Source organism: Penicillium daleae (genome assembly GCF_028827525.1).
Source record: "Penicillium daleae strain IBT 16125 chromosome Unknown utg000008l_segment0_segment0, whole genome shotgun sequence".
NCBI lineage: Eukaryota > Fungi > Ascomycota > Eurotiomycetes > Eurotiales > Aspergillaceae > Penicillium > Penicillium daleae.
This window is the reverse complement of record NW_026623156.1, coordinates 1,856,783-1,872,688: the sequence shown is the minus strand read 5'-3', so window position 1 is coordinate 1,872,688 and position 15,906 is coordinate 1,856,783. Positions and strand designations below refer to the sequence as shown.

At 42.8% G+C, this 15,906-nt stretch overlaps 2 protein-coding genes across 2 annotated transcripts; one reads left to right on the top strand and one right to left on the bottom strand.

Moving 5' to 3' along the window:
• Positions 1-2,878: 2,878 nt before the first annotated feature.
• N7458_009288 (uncharacterized protein) lies at positions 2,879-3,118 on the top strand (the record flags this gene model as incomplete). Its single annotated transcript, XM_056912670.1, has 1 exon — positions 2,879-3,118. The coding sequence occupies one exon, from the start codon at positions 2,879-2,881 to the stop codon at positions 3,116-3,118; it is 240 nt and encodes a 79-aa protein (XP_056761519.1).
• Positions 3,119-3,467: 349 nt separating this feature from the next.
• Positions 3,468-5,770, bottom strand: hxt8 (uncharacterized protein; the record flags this gene model as incomplete). Its single annotated transcript, XM_056912669.1, has 12 exons — positions 3,468-3,609; positions 3,668-3,773; positions 3,850-3,963; positions 4,076-4,215; positions 4,308-4,437; positions 4,514-4,523; positions 4,600-4,651; positions 4,742-5,170; positions 5,247-5,437; positions 5,499-5,560; positions 5,624-5,651; positions 5,711-5,770. 12 exons carry the CDS (start codon positions 5,768-5,770, stop codon positions 3,468-3,470), a joined length of 1,464 nt encoding a protein of 487 aa, XP_056761518.1.
• Between the last annotated feature and the right edge of the window lie 10,136 nt (positions 5,771-15,906).

The window sequence follows — 15,906 nt, the reverse complement described above, 5'->3', positions numbered from 1 at the left end:
AGTCATAGGCGCAACTTCCGAAGAATTTCCACAACCTCGCGCTATGCAGAAAAGGGTACTAACTATCCTGACAGGCAGAGAAGAAGAAATCAATCATGGATCCGACCACTATGGATGGAACATGCAGATATGCAACATGGCACTTTGCCAACCGTGCTCAAGACCCGCTCTATTCGTCTTCTAGAAGCTGATCCCGGCCTCGGGGGAAAGGAAGCACGGTAGCTCGGTACCTGGGTGACCCTTGATTTGCTCGATGCGATAATCTAGGGACTCCGATCTTCGTTCCGGGGGGAGTGGATGGACTGCGACATGTGATGCGAGGAGTCAAGTGCTTGGGCCCTGGGGGAAAGGATCAGAGGAATTGAGGCTGCAGCATGGATGATGGACTTTCGGGGGTTCGGCTGTGAATCACGGGAGAGAGATGCATCCAGGGGATCCCGAAACGTTGAGATCGGGCTTCAGAATTGCCAAGACGGGCGGAATGGCGTGACAACTTTGCTGTTTACAGTTATGCGAGTTCGGCAGTCAGCGCAGGGTTTTTTTTTTCGAAGGGTATGCGTCAGTGTTTCGCCACTGACGAGGTCCAAGCAACAAGAGGAAAGACGACGAGTGGTCCATACAATCTGTGATGCGTCGCGGCTAGTATAAATCAGGCTAGAGCAAACTGAGCCACTTATAGGGCGCCACAGCGTCAACGTTCTTTTCTTTTGTTCAGTAACTAGCGCGAACTAACGAACTAGTCCAACAACCACGAGGCATTAGCCCGGATGAATTTTTTCCTTCGTGCAGATTCTCAGTTCCCCAGGAACTTCACGGCCTGTCGGTGTACCGAGTTCCTGGGACCAGGCACTGCAGATACATCCAGTAGGAACATGACACGGCGGGATGGCAAAACACATGGCAGCTGGAGTTAGACAGTGGTGGCCACAGAGGGATTACGGGGGAACCTATGTATCAATGACGTGGTCGAGACTAAGATAATAATAACTCCAGGATCTAGGTGAGGGACTTGGATCGAATGATATCAAATCTCATTACGTGACACGCTTTGTCCTGAAGTTGTGGTCGCCGATATTAAAAACAACTATTAGTGAGCAGCCCAGATCGAATCATGTCAAATCTTGGAACATCTTCGTATAGGTAGAAGAATTGGGTCAATAGATTTCCCCATCAGGCGGCGCCAGCCACGGTTGAACATTCACGTTTCCACAAATACTTCAGTGCAATACGAAGTATGGCGATGAGGATAGTGACGATGCCCACGAACAATTGAACAATGAAACAAGCACCTCAAATGCATTGTACCAACTATCCATGCTCATCGACGATCATTCTGATTCTCCCAATTATCCAACTCGGCAAATCTGGATCAGTTTTGACAAATTAACACCAAGCCTCTCTAGCAATAATAGAGATCCTCCCGGAAGTCTAATCGTCGATCACAGCCTGAAACAAACCCACCATCAATATTTGCTAAGGGGCTAAGCAAGGGCCAGGGGAGGACACCGGCAAAAGCTAAGCGAACAATCTTTGCCCAAAGCGCAACCCTAAATTTCCACATGGCACGCCCTGCTCCTGAAGTTAGAACTCCTGAACTGTGCTCGGGGACTGAACGCACGGAATGTGCGGAATGCGACCCGTCGGCTCCTAACGAAAAAATCAAAAGCCGGTGCTCGGGCTTCATGTTCCTGAGTCAACGAGGTTGACAGCAACCTAGGGATACATGTGTACTGTAGAACAACCCCCACGGCCGACCCTGTACGCATCCCCGGACGTAGGGGATCTACAGTACCATGGGGTAAGGGGGGGTTTGATGGGCCTTGGTTACGGCTAAGGGGCCCGGGAAATAGTATCCAGGTTGTCGGGAGAGAAAAATTTAGTTGTTTCAATTTGACTAGTGAGTTATGGAGTGGCAGGAGGATACTGTAAGTCGACGATCTCCGCTAGCCGACCATGTTTGCCGAGCTGCCAAATCATTTAACAGTACGAAGGGGAGGAGAATCCGAGAATGAGATACATAGTCTGCGCCTGCACGATGCACGGTGGCAAATAGTGTCCTCCCCGAGCGATCGGGGGACTGCACGGTGCACGCATCCCACAGTATTGGGTCAAACTCAGCTGGAAGAATGGAAGTATTGAGATGATCAGCGACAGAAGTATACAGTAGAACTATAGATCTGCGAGGCTGGACCATCTGTACTGTAGTATGGAAATCCACGCCAGGGCAGAATTCAACCTCGACAGACTTCCTAACTAGGAAGCACCCCACCCCCATTCTTCTTCTCCCATTTCCCCGGGATACGAGGGACACATGTGGGTCCAATGGACCACGATCAGGGATATTCGCGTGGCGATTAACCTCTGAAATTGCTTCTTGCTACTTCCTTCGGAAGTGTGCATTCTGCATCGGATACGGGGGTGGCAGGGGACACAGGGCTTGAATAGTCGGCAATTACTAACAAGCCTGACCCCGGCAGTCACGACTCGGCATATGTACACAGATATTGTTGATGCATGGAAAATAGGATAATAGCCTAAAATCAAACTTTGCATCTCACCGAGTCTCTCAAAATATGAAGTCGATCAACATGCTTTTTTTTCCCCCTTTCTAATACTCGACTGGCCCGCTAAAATGGAATGGGGAAGGTAGCGCTGATCCAGCATGACGGGTCCGATCCGAGTTGTCGACCCGTTGTTGTGGGTGGATCGGCCGTGGACGCGGTTGAAAATTTCATGGTTGAGAAAATCCAGGGACCTCTAAGTTTACTACTAACTAACTACCACAGTATCCATGGTTTCGTTTGTTTACAAATTTACAGAAGAATGCTCACGATGTATCTGTTCAGAAAAATAAGACATTTTACTATAGCAGTAGGAAATGGGTGTTCATCATTCTACGTCAGCTGATGATGATGATGATGATGATGATGATGATGATGATGATGATGATGATGATGATGATGATGATGATGATGACGATGCGGCTGTTCGGGGGAAGGCTGTTCGGGGGAAGGCGGGAAGGGGCCGAAAAAAATATCCACTTCAGGAAGGTGTCACCTGGACAGGCACATATACTAGACAAGGGGGCTTTACTTCCCCAATCACTGTTCTCTACTAGGCTCGTCTCCAGCAGTACTCTTGGCAGGTGTACAAAGTATAGTTCAAAAGTACATAGATATGTATCCATTAACTTGGCAAGGGTTAATTCTCAGAACCTAAAGGCTGCTTACTAAGATGAATAGGTGCAGATGTACTAGGACATATATTGGTGGCGTCATTGCTCTTTGCATATCGACGCATACGGCCGTATCTACGCATACGTACGTACTATGATTATCCAGCCGGATTCAATAAATATCGAAAGTTAGACCAATCTCGCCACGATTGCGGATACAATTTCCCACCCACTCAAGTAGGAAAGCCTCGACATCCAACAACATAGCCCTGGTAGTAAAGTGGCTTACAATTCAGGCCGACCCGGACGCATCCGCAGTCTCGATGTGGTCGACCTTGCCTGCCACAGTGACTCGCTTAGGAGCTTCATCAGCCAGAACAACCCGGTCGCCGAACGAGGCTGCGACTTCTTCCAGGGTCTTTTGCTTGGTTTCTCTGCACAAAAGTGTCAGGTGATGCTGTACTTCAAGAAGGGGGTGAAGGGATCACGTACGGGAAGAAAAAGTATGCAATAACGAGGAAAAAGGCGGAGCACGCGACAAAGACATAGTAGTAATTCTCATGAATATTGGCAAACGCGCTGGGTCCGGCTTCGGTGACTATGTTCGGAACTTGCGTTAGTGATCTTTCTCATATCAATGTGAGATCAGATTGAGGCGGAAGGGGACTTCTTACTCGCTACATTGACGATAAAGTGCGATGCAGCTGCGAGACCCATCACTTTACTTCGTAGCGCGATGGGTAGAACCTCTGCACCGTAGAGCCAGGTCGTGCTGTTAAGCATACCATCTAGACGAGAAGTCCACAACGTTAGCAATCCATATACGCTAGTCTAGTATGTAGACCCATTCCCCACCAAATGGCCAACTCCACAACGGCATACAAACATCGAATCACTTACAATAACACACGACGAAGAGATAAATTCCTAGAATAGCAAAGCCCTTGCCAACACGGTTATTCGTGTTCTGGAACTGGCGCTGCATGACAGCAGCGTAGATCTCGATGAGCACGATTCCCGCCAATCCGGTGATAAGCATCCTATCTAATTGTCAGTCGCGAGTACCAAGCAAATATTGCTTCCGCCTGCTTAAGCTTCATGCTCCACATCCGCGTGGGTGGGGGTCACGTACTTGCGGCGGCCCCACTGGTCCGTCATGAACTTGGTTGTGATGGCATTTGAGAGGAAAGCCATGGTACCGTAGAGGCCGGCAAGGGCGAGAATTGAGTGCGAGCCAATGCCGAGGGATTTGTATAGGATGGCTGTAGAGAGCATGAGTCAGTTGGGTCTTGGATCGGAGGGTCAGATATCGCGGATCTGCACGAGTGAGAGGCTCACTTTGATAGTACTGCGGGAATATAGGTTAGCACCAACGGAGTGAGAGTGGATTGGTTGATGCCATGTCAGTGCATAGCACAACGTACCTGGATCACATTGACACCAGTCAGACTAGTCATCGTCTGCACAGCAATCGACCTGTCCTGGGGATCAGCAACTGATTCATTCATCTTTCCACTCCACGTTCACTGCCGGATACATCAACACCAAGATCGGGAAGAAACATACACCAACACCCGACGACGGAAAAGTTTGAAAATCTCCCGATAACTCGTAATCTCTCTCTCCATCTCATACTCAATCTGCGCCTGCATCAGCACAAACTCCTCCTCGACTTCATGCAAATTCACGCCCCGACGAATACGCGAGAACTCAGTCCGCGCCTCCTCAACCTTGCCATTGCGAATTAACTGACGCGGCGAGTTGGGCATGAACGTTGCCAGTCCAGCGAACATGATGATACCCCATGGGATCTGGATACCCAGGGGGAGGCGCCACTGCACGGGGCCGTAGGAGGCATAGCTACAGGCGAAGCCGACCCAGTTGGACACCATAGTACCGAAGGAGATGCCGCAGCCGGAGATACCGCCGATCAGGCCGCGGAAGCGGGGGTCCGAGATCTCGCTGAGATAGATGGGCACCGTGGCGACCATTCCGCTGCAGAGTTCATGGTTAGCGGGGTGCGGTTATGCCGTTGAGTCGAAGCATCGACCGCTGAGTGGAGGCGGCTTACCCGACAGCGTAGCCGGCTAGTACACGGCCAGCGAGGAACATGCCGATGTTTATGGAGGCAGTCTGAATGACGGTGCCAATAGTGACGATCACGCACATCAACTGCATGAACCGAATGCGCCCGAGCTTATCGCCGATGAAGGTCTGTGTTAGAGCTCCACCGGCTTCGCCAGCGATATACACGGCCACCACCTAAAGGGGAAATTGGTCAGGGACGACTCGATAGGGAAGAGGTTGATTGGCTGGACCATACAGCTCCCGTCAAGCCATTGGAGGGCTTATGCATATAGTCAATCCAACTCTGGTGCGCGATAGCTGGAGCAAATATTAATCCTCTGCAATCATCTGCGAGTAGCTCCTAGAAAGAGGGATACTGACTGGTCGTCGCGATACCGGTATCAAACCCCTGCGTCCAGGTTAGTCCTCCTCTCCAAGGTCAAGTCTACAAATTCACAGAGTCCATACAAACAAAAACGTGCCGATGGCAGCGAAGAACGCAATGCCGAGCGAATACCATATCGCCATGATGAAAACAGGTCCAGTCACCCCAACGCAAGTACCAATTCAGGATCAAGACAGCCTCAAAAGATGACTACTCGCACAGTAGTAGTCTCGTACGTTTGTCGGAGCAAGGATGAGTCTGACCAGGAGAGTCCAGCTCTATTATTTACGCCCTGCCAGCGGCGTTGATCCGAGCAACCGAGGAAAGGTCATACGGTGTACAACGTAGCAAGACGGCTGGGTTGGCTCGGAGATCGGCCGAGTTGGCAAATGATATTCTGGGGAATGCGGGGGTGGACGGGTCGAGATGCACCGATGATACAAGGGCGAAAGTGGTAAGTAGGCGAATGTCATTCGCGAGATTGAGAGATGATTGGCTTGAGCTGGGTCTTTTTGCGATAACGTGTACGGAGTAGTCCTTCCCTGAAAGAGCCTGGAGAAAGATGCTTTTGCATTGGGGGTTTTGGGTTTTGCTTGGCGTGGGGGGGCGAGTGAAAAGTGCGGGGGGCTGTCCGACCCGATGACTCGCAAATTGACTATGGAGTCATGATTGGTCTGTCGGTGGTTATGAGTTGGGTGGAAAAGCGTGGGTGACCAATGGATATCTCTTTCGGCTCGGGATTAGAAATAGGGGTCTGTCCTTGATGTGGCAGGGTGCTGGATCCCCGAGGCGATGAGTGCGGTGGCTTGGCTATTGGGATTGGTGCGAGTGGTGCTTAGATAGGAATAATAATAGGAAAAGGTTAGAGTTAGTACTGGGCAGTCTAACTCCGCCTCGTTTCTTGGGTGCTTTTTGATGCGCCTACCAGCCATTGCAAGGAATAAAGGGAGTATGTAATAGGTAAAGCACACCCGAGTAGGCCATGTGCTGGCAGATCAAATCCACATTTGACGACCAAGCTTTCCATCAGTCACGGTCAACAGCATATCCTACCGTGTCCTAGCAATAAGAATAGACGTGGACTGGTGCAAAGTGACAGTTCTGTCACTCAAGGATCCACTTCGTCTCTAGATCCAAGCGTACCGATGAGAATACCTACGTACCGGATTTCCTATGCCACGTCTTGGCTTTCCCTTTCCGTTTTCGTGCTCAGACCCTCGCCGCTTTTGCTCACTGAGTAGAACTGAGCACGTCTCTAAGCGCCCTGATCCGATCACTGAGCATTATGTAAGCTCAGTGAGCACCCCTGATCTGGTCAGTGAGCATGATGTAAGCTCACTGATCTGCTCACTGATCAAGTCTGACCCTCCCACCGAGGGCTCTGATTTGCTCACTGAGGATAGCCCTGAGTAAGGCACCCCAATAAAACGTAACATGCTAGCCCTATCCAAGTGAAACCCCTGTAAAAACTATGGGCATCAATAAACTGGCGTTGTATTTGGTAGATTTACTGGTATCTATTGCGCTCCGATAGAGCTTAGTCGTTAATTACCTAATTAGTCAATTAATAAGTCTGTATGCTCCTAAGAACCTTTATCTACTGGTTCCACGGTCTCCTGGATAGGTATAGAGGAAGTGCTAATCTTAGAGTAATTACGTGAATCTACCGGGAGATCGAAAATCTTACCCTAGGCAAAACTCTACTAGGAAAAGTATATTCTAGATGTAATAGCGAAGCACAACTTCTCTCTATATTGAGCCCGCGCACCGGAACGCGTCTTTGACTAACCGCTATATACCCTTGGCCGAGAAACCCCTAAAAGAGACTGCTCCTAGGAACCTACTAGATAATTAATTAGACTACCCTAGCCGACGAACGTACTAGATAGTCCTAGGAGCTTATCAAGCTCTATACCATTCTATAACGCCTGTAAGTTATCTTCATAAATTCGCTTAGAATCATTATTATTTAGATTCACTTAGATTCCTAGGAACTCAAAAATATAGCTAGTACTCCTGATAACGTGCTAGAGGCATCCTGTTAATATGTGATATGAAATGCCTAGTATGATAAAACGCCTACTAGGCACCTACATATTCCCTTATAGGTCCTAGGAAGTTATGGTTATTCAAATTATTCAGAGTGTCCCGGGAGCGTGAATTCCTATATCGCCGTGGTTATTAGTAAGCTATATTCTAGGGTAAGGGGAATTATTTAAGATATAAAATATCCTACCTTATAATATTCAGGTCTATGTTTATCACCCTCTTCAAAACTTGATTAAATCAACAGGTATTCTTTATCTACTTTCATCTCCGTATTACTCGGTATTAACCACGCTAAACTATTAGTAGTTCTCTGAAACTTCAGAACTCGTTGTTATAGCTAATTGCGAGCTATTAGGTTTATACAACCTTGAATCAATTATCAGCGATAATAAACTTTATAATCTTAGCATATCGGATAAACAAAGTTCGAATAGAGATACTATCCGGATAAGTTTACCTGAATTCTAGGGTAGAGTAAATACAGAGAATCTGTGAGCAAGCGATGCTGCGCAGGTTGGTAAAGAGGAAGATAAATTAAAGATGATTAAATAAGATCGATTGATCTTTCTTCCTCTTGATTGAATAGGAAGGATAAGTTCAATTCGGCTTAGAATCATAAAGATGAGAGAAAAGTAAAGTAGGACTGAAGCTTGGTTGATTGTATTGAATCTTGCTTGTATGTGTTGAACATGATTTTCTTGGTAGAGAAAGCAGGGCATATTTATAATCAATTTGTCTCTTGCATGTGATCGTTCTAGATGATGCATGATGATCTCATACAGACAGATCTAGATGCATAGTGATCTCATGCAGTAGCTGTTTGATCGGTGGTTGCTTGATTGTACGATGTCATTGACCGTAGTGATGATGTAGATCGTATACTTTTGTATACGTCTTACTTGATGTCATTGACCATAGTGATGATCTTGTACGATGTCATTGACCGTAGTGATGATGGTATAGCATAAAGCTTATAGAGATTCAGCCATCTTGTATAGGCCTTATGAATCTGGCTTGATATGCTGTATAACGGTTTAGGCATCTTGCCCTATATCTCACACCCCCCCTGTAATCTTTATACTATAGTGCAGATATGCAGTAGAGTATAGAGATTAGTATAGAGTAGATAGGATCGATATATATATATACTGCTCTAAGATAGCTAGATATATATCTTCCTAAATCTCACGGAGGTTAGCTAGATTCTTTAGGTCTTCAAATATTTCTCTTCTGACGTTTTTTGTCAGGAAATCTGCTAATTGCAGTTTAGTGGGGACGTATTGAACATCGACCCTTTCTTGTTTGACCTGATCTCTGATATAGTGATATTGTATATCAATATACTTCGTCCTTTTGTGAAATTCAGGGTTTTCGGCTAGCTTAATAGCTGCCTTATTATCCACTAATATAGTAGGCTTGCTAGGCGTATAGCCTAGGCCTAATCTATCGTTTAGATAGTTGAAGAGATTAGCTAGATAGATAGCTTCTCGTATAGCTTCTTTTATAGCTATATATTCGGCCTCGCAGGTAGATAGGGCTACTGATTTTTGTAGTATCGAATTCCAGCTCACTATATTATTAGTAGCTAGATCTCTAGACAGGCTAAATATATAGCTAGTAGTGGATTTTCTACTATTAATATCGCCTGACTAATCAGTATCAGAGTAGCCTTTTATATATAGGTTATTCCCTGTGTAATCGTAGTGTAGGCCTAGATTTAGCCGATATTGTAGATATTACTATATCTTCTTTAATTCAGAGATATATAATTAGTCAGGATTGCTTATATATCTTGAGCAATAGGCAACTAGATAGGCTATATCAGGCCTAGTCTTTAGGCTAGTATATAGTAATAAGCTAATCTCTTTTTGATAGAGATTAATAGTTTACTCTAAAGCTTTTAATTGATTTTTTCTTAGGTAGATCCCTGCTTTATCCGGCGTTTTCTTTAGCTGTTTGCTAGTAGTAGCAAATTTTAACAAGATCTTTGATATATAATCATTTTGATCGATAGATATCGATTGATCTTGATAATTTAGGCTGATATTATTACCTAGGAAGGTGGCTAATTCGCCTATCTCTTCTAATTAGATATACTGCCTAGCCGTAGTAGCTAGCTTATTTATATAAGCTAGATCTTTGTGTATAATAATTATATCATTAATATGTATGATGATAATAGCCTGGGTTTTGCTATTTATATATATACCCTCGTCGATAGGAACTCTATCGAATCTAAGGTTCGCGATAGCCTTTGTAAAGAATTCAGACTAAAGCCTTAGTGCTTACTTTAGGCTATATAGGGCCTTCTTTAGATAGCAGCACTTATTTTAATAGGTAGGGTCTTTTAGCCTATATAGGCTAGTTAGCAAGATAGTATATATATTACTATCGATATCGGCGTGTACGAATACGTTTTTAACGTCGTATTGCCTGATATACTATTTTTTGTTTATCGCGATAATTAATAGTATATACTAGGTTTCTATTCTAGTAGTAGTAGAGAAGGTTTCTAGGAAATTAACACCTAAATATTAATTAAATCCTTGTATAACCTATCTAGCCTTATAGCAAATCGTTTTTTTCGTATTTATAATATAATTAGCCTAGATACCTATAGTATTTTTTATAGGCTTCTTTTTAAATATCTATCTACCCCTAATAGGTATTATACTAGGGGATATATTAACGATTTTATAGGTTACCTAATCTATTAGGCTTTGATTTTCGTCCTGATAGGCCCTATACTACTTATTCCTTTTAGCTAATTATATAGCTTAGTTAAAGGTAGAGGGTTCTTTATTAGTTACTGCTAATAATATATAATTAGTAGGCTGATCGTTAATAATAGTCTTTATAAAATCTCCTAGTAGCGTATCCGATATAGTATATATATCTTTGCTATCTTTAGTAGACTTTCGCGATAGGATTTAGATCTTAATCTTATAAGACGGATCTACTACTATAGTAGCTTCCTTACTAGTAGTTTACTTAGTAGATTTACTAGCTAATTTACTAGTTTCTTTACTAGCTAATTTGCTAGTAGATAGGCTAGTAGATTTACTAGTATTTCTAGTAATCTTCTTTTTAATTAGGTTTACTACTTGATTAGCAGATCTTTTCTTAGTAAATCGATTTTCGATTACTTTAATTCCTAGCTCTTGATTAGCTAGATTAGATTAATTCTTTAGGAATCTATCTTCTAAGATAGTAGGGTCTCTTAACTAAACTATCTTCTTCTACTTTAGGTTATATAGCTTATAGTACTTCTGCTTACTATAGCTAATAATAATAGCTATAGATTTTCTTAGTAATAGCTTACTAGGCAGATTTTTGTTTATATAATAGTAGGCAATAGATCCCTAGGTCTTTATATACCTAATAGTAGGTAAGCGCTTATAATATATCTTGGGTGAGACTGTTGGCACCACCCGGGAAAACTGCTCGCACCACCTGGGGCCTGAATTTGGCCTGAATTTCTGCCTTACTGCCTAATTACGACTAAGCCTGTTATACCTATTTAATACCAATCTAACCACCCCCTTCCTTCTTATTCACACGTATGTTTATCTTGCTTCTACTAGATAGTTATATGACCCACACAAATTGAATTACTCAGCCAAATCGCTGCTTAGTGGCTATCCGCCCTATTCGTCTTAATGACTTTTCTACCATCAACAATCTCTTTGCCTTGCGACCGCGAGCCCCACGCCCTTGGCGAAGTTGCTTCTCCCAGTTCGATGGCATTCGCCTTGTCGATGTATCGGTCCTCTTTAGAGGCGGTGGTACCACAATTCCTATGGTTTTATCCATAGAAACGTAAGTACCTTGGCTTCCCTTTTTCCCAACCTTGCGACCGGAGCGATACTTTCCTCCCTATCTCTGCCAACGCTTCACAGTCTCTAGTAACTTCGGCCGACCGATCCCCTTTACCCGATTCGGTTCTTTAATTCGAAGCTCTCTCTTTGCTTTCCTTCTGATTGCCCAATTCCTTACGATTGCCCGATTCCTTGCGATTGCCCGATTGGTCTGATTAGTCTGATTGGATAGATTTGGCAGGCGTAGCCAGTATTGCTGGTTGAAATGCGATTGGAGAAGTGGCTTACCACTATCAACAAGATCTTTGATTATATGATTGTATGGAATACCAAGCGAGCGCGATTTGTATTGGGAACAACGCGGACGTGGCTTCTCCATTCGGAGATATTCCCCCCAGGCGTTATATACCCTTCGAATTGCGCTTGTTGAAACCTTACCGAGGACATCGCGGAATAATGGAACTTGAAGAGAGACGGGTTTGCGATAGATTTGGTCTTCGATTAAGTAGAAAGCCTGCTAATTTGTATAGAGAACGACTCGAGAAACTCCCTGCATCGTCGCAAGAATGTCGCCGGTTGAGCTCCGAAGTTCGTGCTTAATCTTGGTATGGGCACCTTCCACGCGAGAAGAAGTAAGCTCATCGTAATGGAGAATTCCGTTAAGATAGCAGCGCATAAATCGCCTTGCCCTATCTTCAACGAACCACTGGTTCTGGATGTATCCAATTGCTGATTGGTAGATCGGATCGCTTAAATCTTCTAGAAAAGAGGCCTTTCTAGCTTCCATCCCTTCTTTTGTAGATTCAAGGACGATTTGTATGAATTTAGCCTTTACATTTCTCCACGATTTAATAGTTTTCGTCTGAACTTCCTGATTAGGAAGGTCCTGGAGGAGCAATTGCCTTGAAATCAACGGCCGAACGCGGGTCTCGATATTCTTCATAATGTGCTAGAGACAAAGTAGGCCTATACTTTCCTTAAAAACTTGCCCGTATGTATTTAAAAGAGAGTCTGCATCGTCGGAAAAGATAACACGTGGAGCTTGAATTCTCTCTTGTAAAAGCTGTGTTTGAAGAGTCTGAAGTGTCTATGTATACGACGATTCCTGCTTATTACTCACAAAGCAGAGGGCTATATAGAAGTTCTTTCTAGTCGAAACTTGTCCGATAATATTAATCAATAGCATATTATACCTAATTAAGAAGTTAGCCTAATTAATTAATTTCTCTCTCTCTCACTCTCTCTCTCTTACCGATTAGTCTTATATATAGCATCTATCTATAGGAGATTTGGATGAATTCGTAGAAATGTAAGGCCTGACCTTGAGATGAAGAGGATTCTGATTGGCCGTCGCTCGTCATCTAGTTCGTAGTATATAATCCATCCAGGTAGACTTTCAATCACAGCTTCAATTGATGAGCGGCCACCTAGAAAAATGTTTCTTGCCCGGTCGCGGAGATTTTAGAGATCTTTTAAGGTAAGAAGACTCTTCTCAGCCTTTAAAATCTGCCAAATTTGTATGGGTTTTAGGCCCTGGTGGAAGTAATCGAGGAGTCGGTTTTCCTTTTCAGCTCTCTCTCCTTGCCTTAGGATAACAAGAAGATTTTGTGGTGTAGGCCCATGATTGTGTTCCCTATATACAATCTTGATCTCATGTGTATCTGGATCAACCTTTTTCCTATCCTTCCGTAGCCAGATTTGAATTTTGAATAGGCAATTCGTCCCAATCTTATTAACCTCGCGAGATTTAGCCTTGCTGGCGACCGAAGGGCCCTGCTTTGTAGGGTTTAGCCAGAGAGAGCAATGTAGGTCAACCCTCTTTGTATCCGATCTCTTTACCACTAGGGCGTAGCCCTAATTAGCGGCAAATTCCTGGAGGGCCTTCTTAGCAATCTCACGCGATTCGTAGGCGCGAATTGGTGGTAGAGGAAGAGGATTAGATTGATTAGAACTAGTAGATTCCGCTATTATGAGATAAGTAGCTTCGGCCTAAGGTAGGGGGGTGGGGGGCTAGGTATTAGTAGGTTTGTGTAGATAGCCTTAGTAAGGAGAAGGGGCTAGTTAGTGGGTCATGTGATCGCTTATAAGTGAATAGCCTTAGTAAGAAGGGGATGAGTTTTGAAGTGTAAATAAGGAAGAGGGTGTGGTTGAATTGAATGTAAGGCTAAAACCGGCTTAGCAGTAATTAATGCAGTAAGGCAGAAATTCAGGCCAAATTCAGGCCCCAGGTGGTGCGAGCAGTTTTCCCAGGTGGTGCCAACAGTCTCACCCTATATCTTATAGGGTAATTTAAACCCTAGAGCACTATATAGGGTTATATTATATAGCTAGGTAGTAGCTAATAAGGCTTCTCCCTATATATCTTCTTTTAATCCTAATTAGATTAATAAATATCTAACCTTATTTATAAGTATTAGGTTTATGCGCTTAATTAGGCTATTTAGCTCTTTTATATAGATAGGCGTAGTTCGGTATATAATACCGTATCTTCCTAATAATATATAGAAGTTATTATTCACGTATTTAGTACTGTTATTAGTAAATATCTCTTTAATCTTCTTATTAAGCTGGTTTTTAACTAATTACTTATATAAGGTAAATTTCTTAATAGCTTCGTCTTTCGATCGAAGTAGAGATATATATAGATATCTTAATACTTTGTTAAGAAACGTGATATAGTAGCGATAGCTATTATAGGTCTTAGGGCTAATAGGCCCTCTAATATTGCTATATATTCTTTCGCCTATACCGTATTCGGTAGTAGAAGTAGAAGATTTATTGATCTTCCTGTTATATTTTAACTATATATATATTTCGTATATATTTTATATATAATCTCTTATCTCTATATTAGATAGAGATATATTAGCCTAGCTTAATCGCCTTTGTAGTAGTATTAGGCCTATATAACCTAATCTATTATACTAAAGTTTTAATATACTAGTAGTGCTACTAGTACTTTAGATAGATTAATCTTAATAGATTATATTAGATAGATCTTTTGATTTTGATTAGCTAGAATCTTCCTTATATAGCTTTGTATATATTATATATAGGGTAGTTCGATATAGATTATCTTACTTATGCCTAATTAGCATAATATTTCGATATTAATCGAAAATAGTAGCCTTTTCTCTATTAAATAGAGATACTGATGGATTTTAAATAGTGATCATAAAATCCGATTGCACACAAAAGGATATGTGTGTCATAAGCAGGTGAAGAAAGACTATCATGAGAGAAATAGAGGTCGGCTAATTAGACCAAAAGAAGAGTATGATCAGGTATGCCAAAGAAATCTACTCATGAATTAAAAGAGATGTCAAACTTGTTCTATTTAGATAGGAAAACAGGCAGAATTTATAACATAAGGTACATAGTAAATATCACGTGAAGGAATCAAGAATATCCGAGGTTATCTTAGAGTGTTGAGCAGTCTCCGGCCAATATAGGCAGTTCAATGCGAGATCGTTGAGGATCAATATAAATTAATGTGGTGGATATAGAGGTGTTTCTTCCGGGGAAAAGATAGCGGCGGCTTAGTTATCTACGGGAAGATCCTATATAAGTTGACACACCCCCTCAGCTCTCGATATGAGACGAAAACAAGAGCAAATTGAGAGCTGAATAAGATAAAAGGTAAGATCTAGGATAAGGGGGATACTTCTATGCCTAGTTGCCTAACGAATTCATAGTGTTTTTCGCTTGGTAATCGTTTTGTGAGACTATCTACTAGTATTTTAGTCGTCTTGACCTATTTAACTGTTAACCGCTTAGCCTGAACTTCTTGCCGAATCCAAAGCTAATAAATATCTACGTGGCGTAGTTTGGTCTGAAATACTGATTTCTCGCGATTTAGTAGGTCAACAGTTTACTTATTATCGCAATCTAGCGAATCAGATTGCTTAGTATCGAATTAGATAAATGAAAATAGCCGCTTTATCTAATATAGCTACCTAGCGGTGTAGCTGATTATAAGTAGTTCGGCTTCTATCGTTAACGTGGTAATCGTCTTCTACTTACGAGATCTCTAATTAATTAGCCTACCGAATAGGTAGAAAAGAAATCCTTTAGAGCTTTTTCTATTATAATTATCAGCAAAGCTCGTATCAGATAAAATAGTGAAGATCTAGCTATCTAGTTAGCTATCCCTAAAGCAGATTACTAGGTATCTCGTTCCGTATAGGTAGGAGATAAGATAATTAGTAGTAGCTAGATACTTCTCGTTGCACCGAGTAAGCGATTGAGCTAGTAGCTGATTAGCGAATACGGTATCTAGTCTCGTCTAAATAGCCGCGAAAAGAGTTGATCCGTATTTTTATTAATACAATTTAACGATCTTTAGATTAATTAGTTGACCTATTACTAGATCAAGCTTATGATTAGTTAAAAGTAGGGTTCTTAGAGGCTTT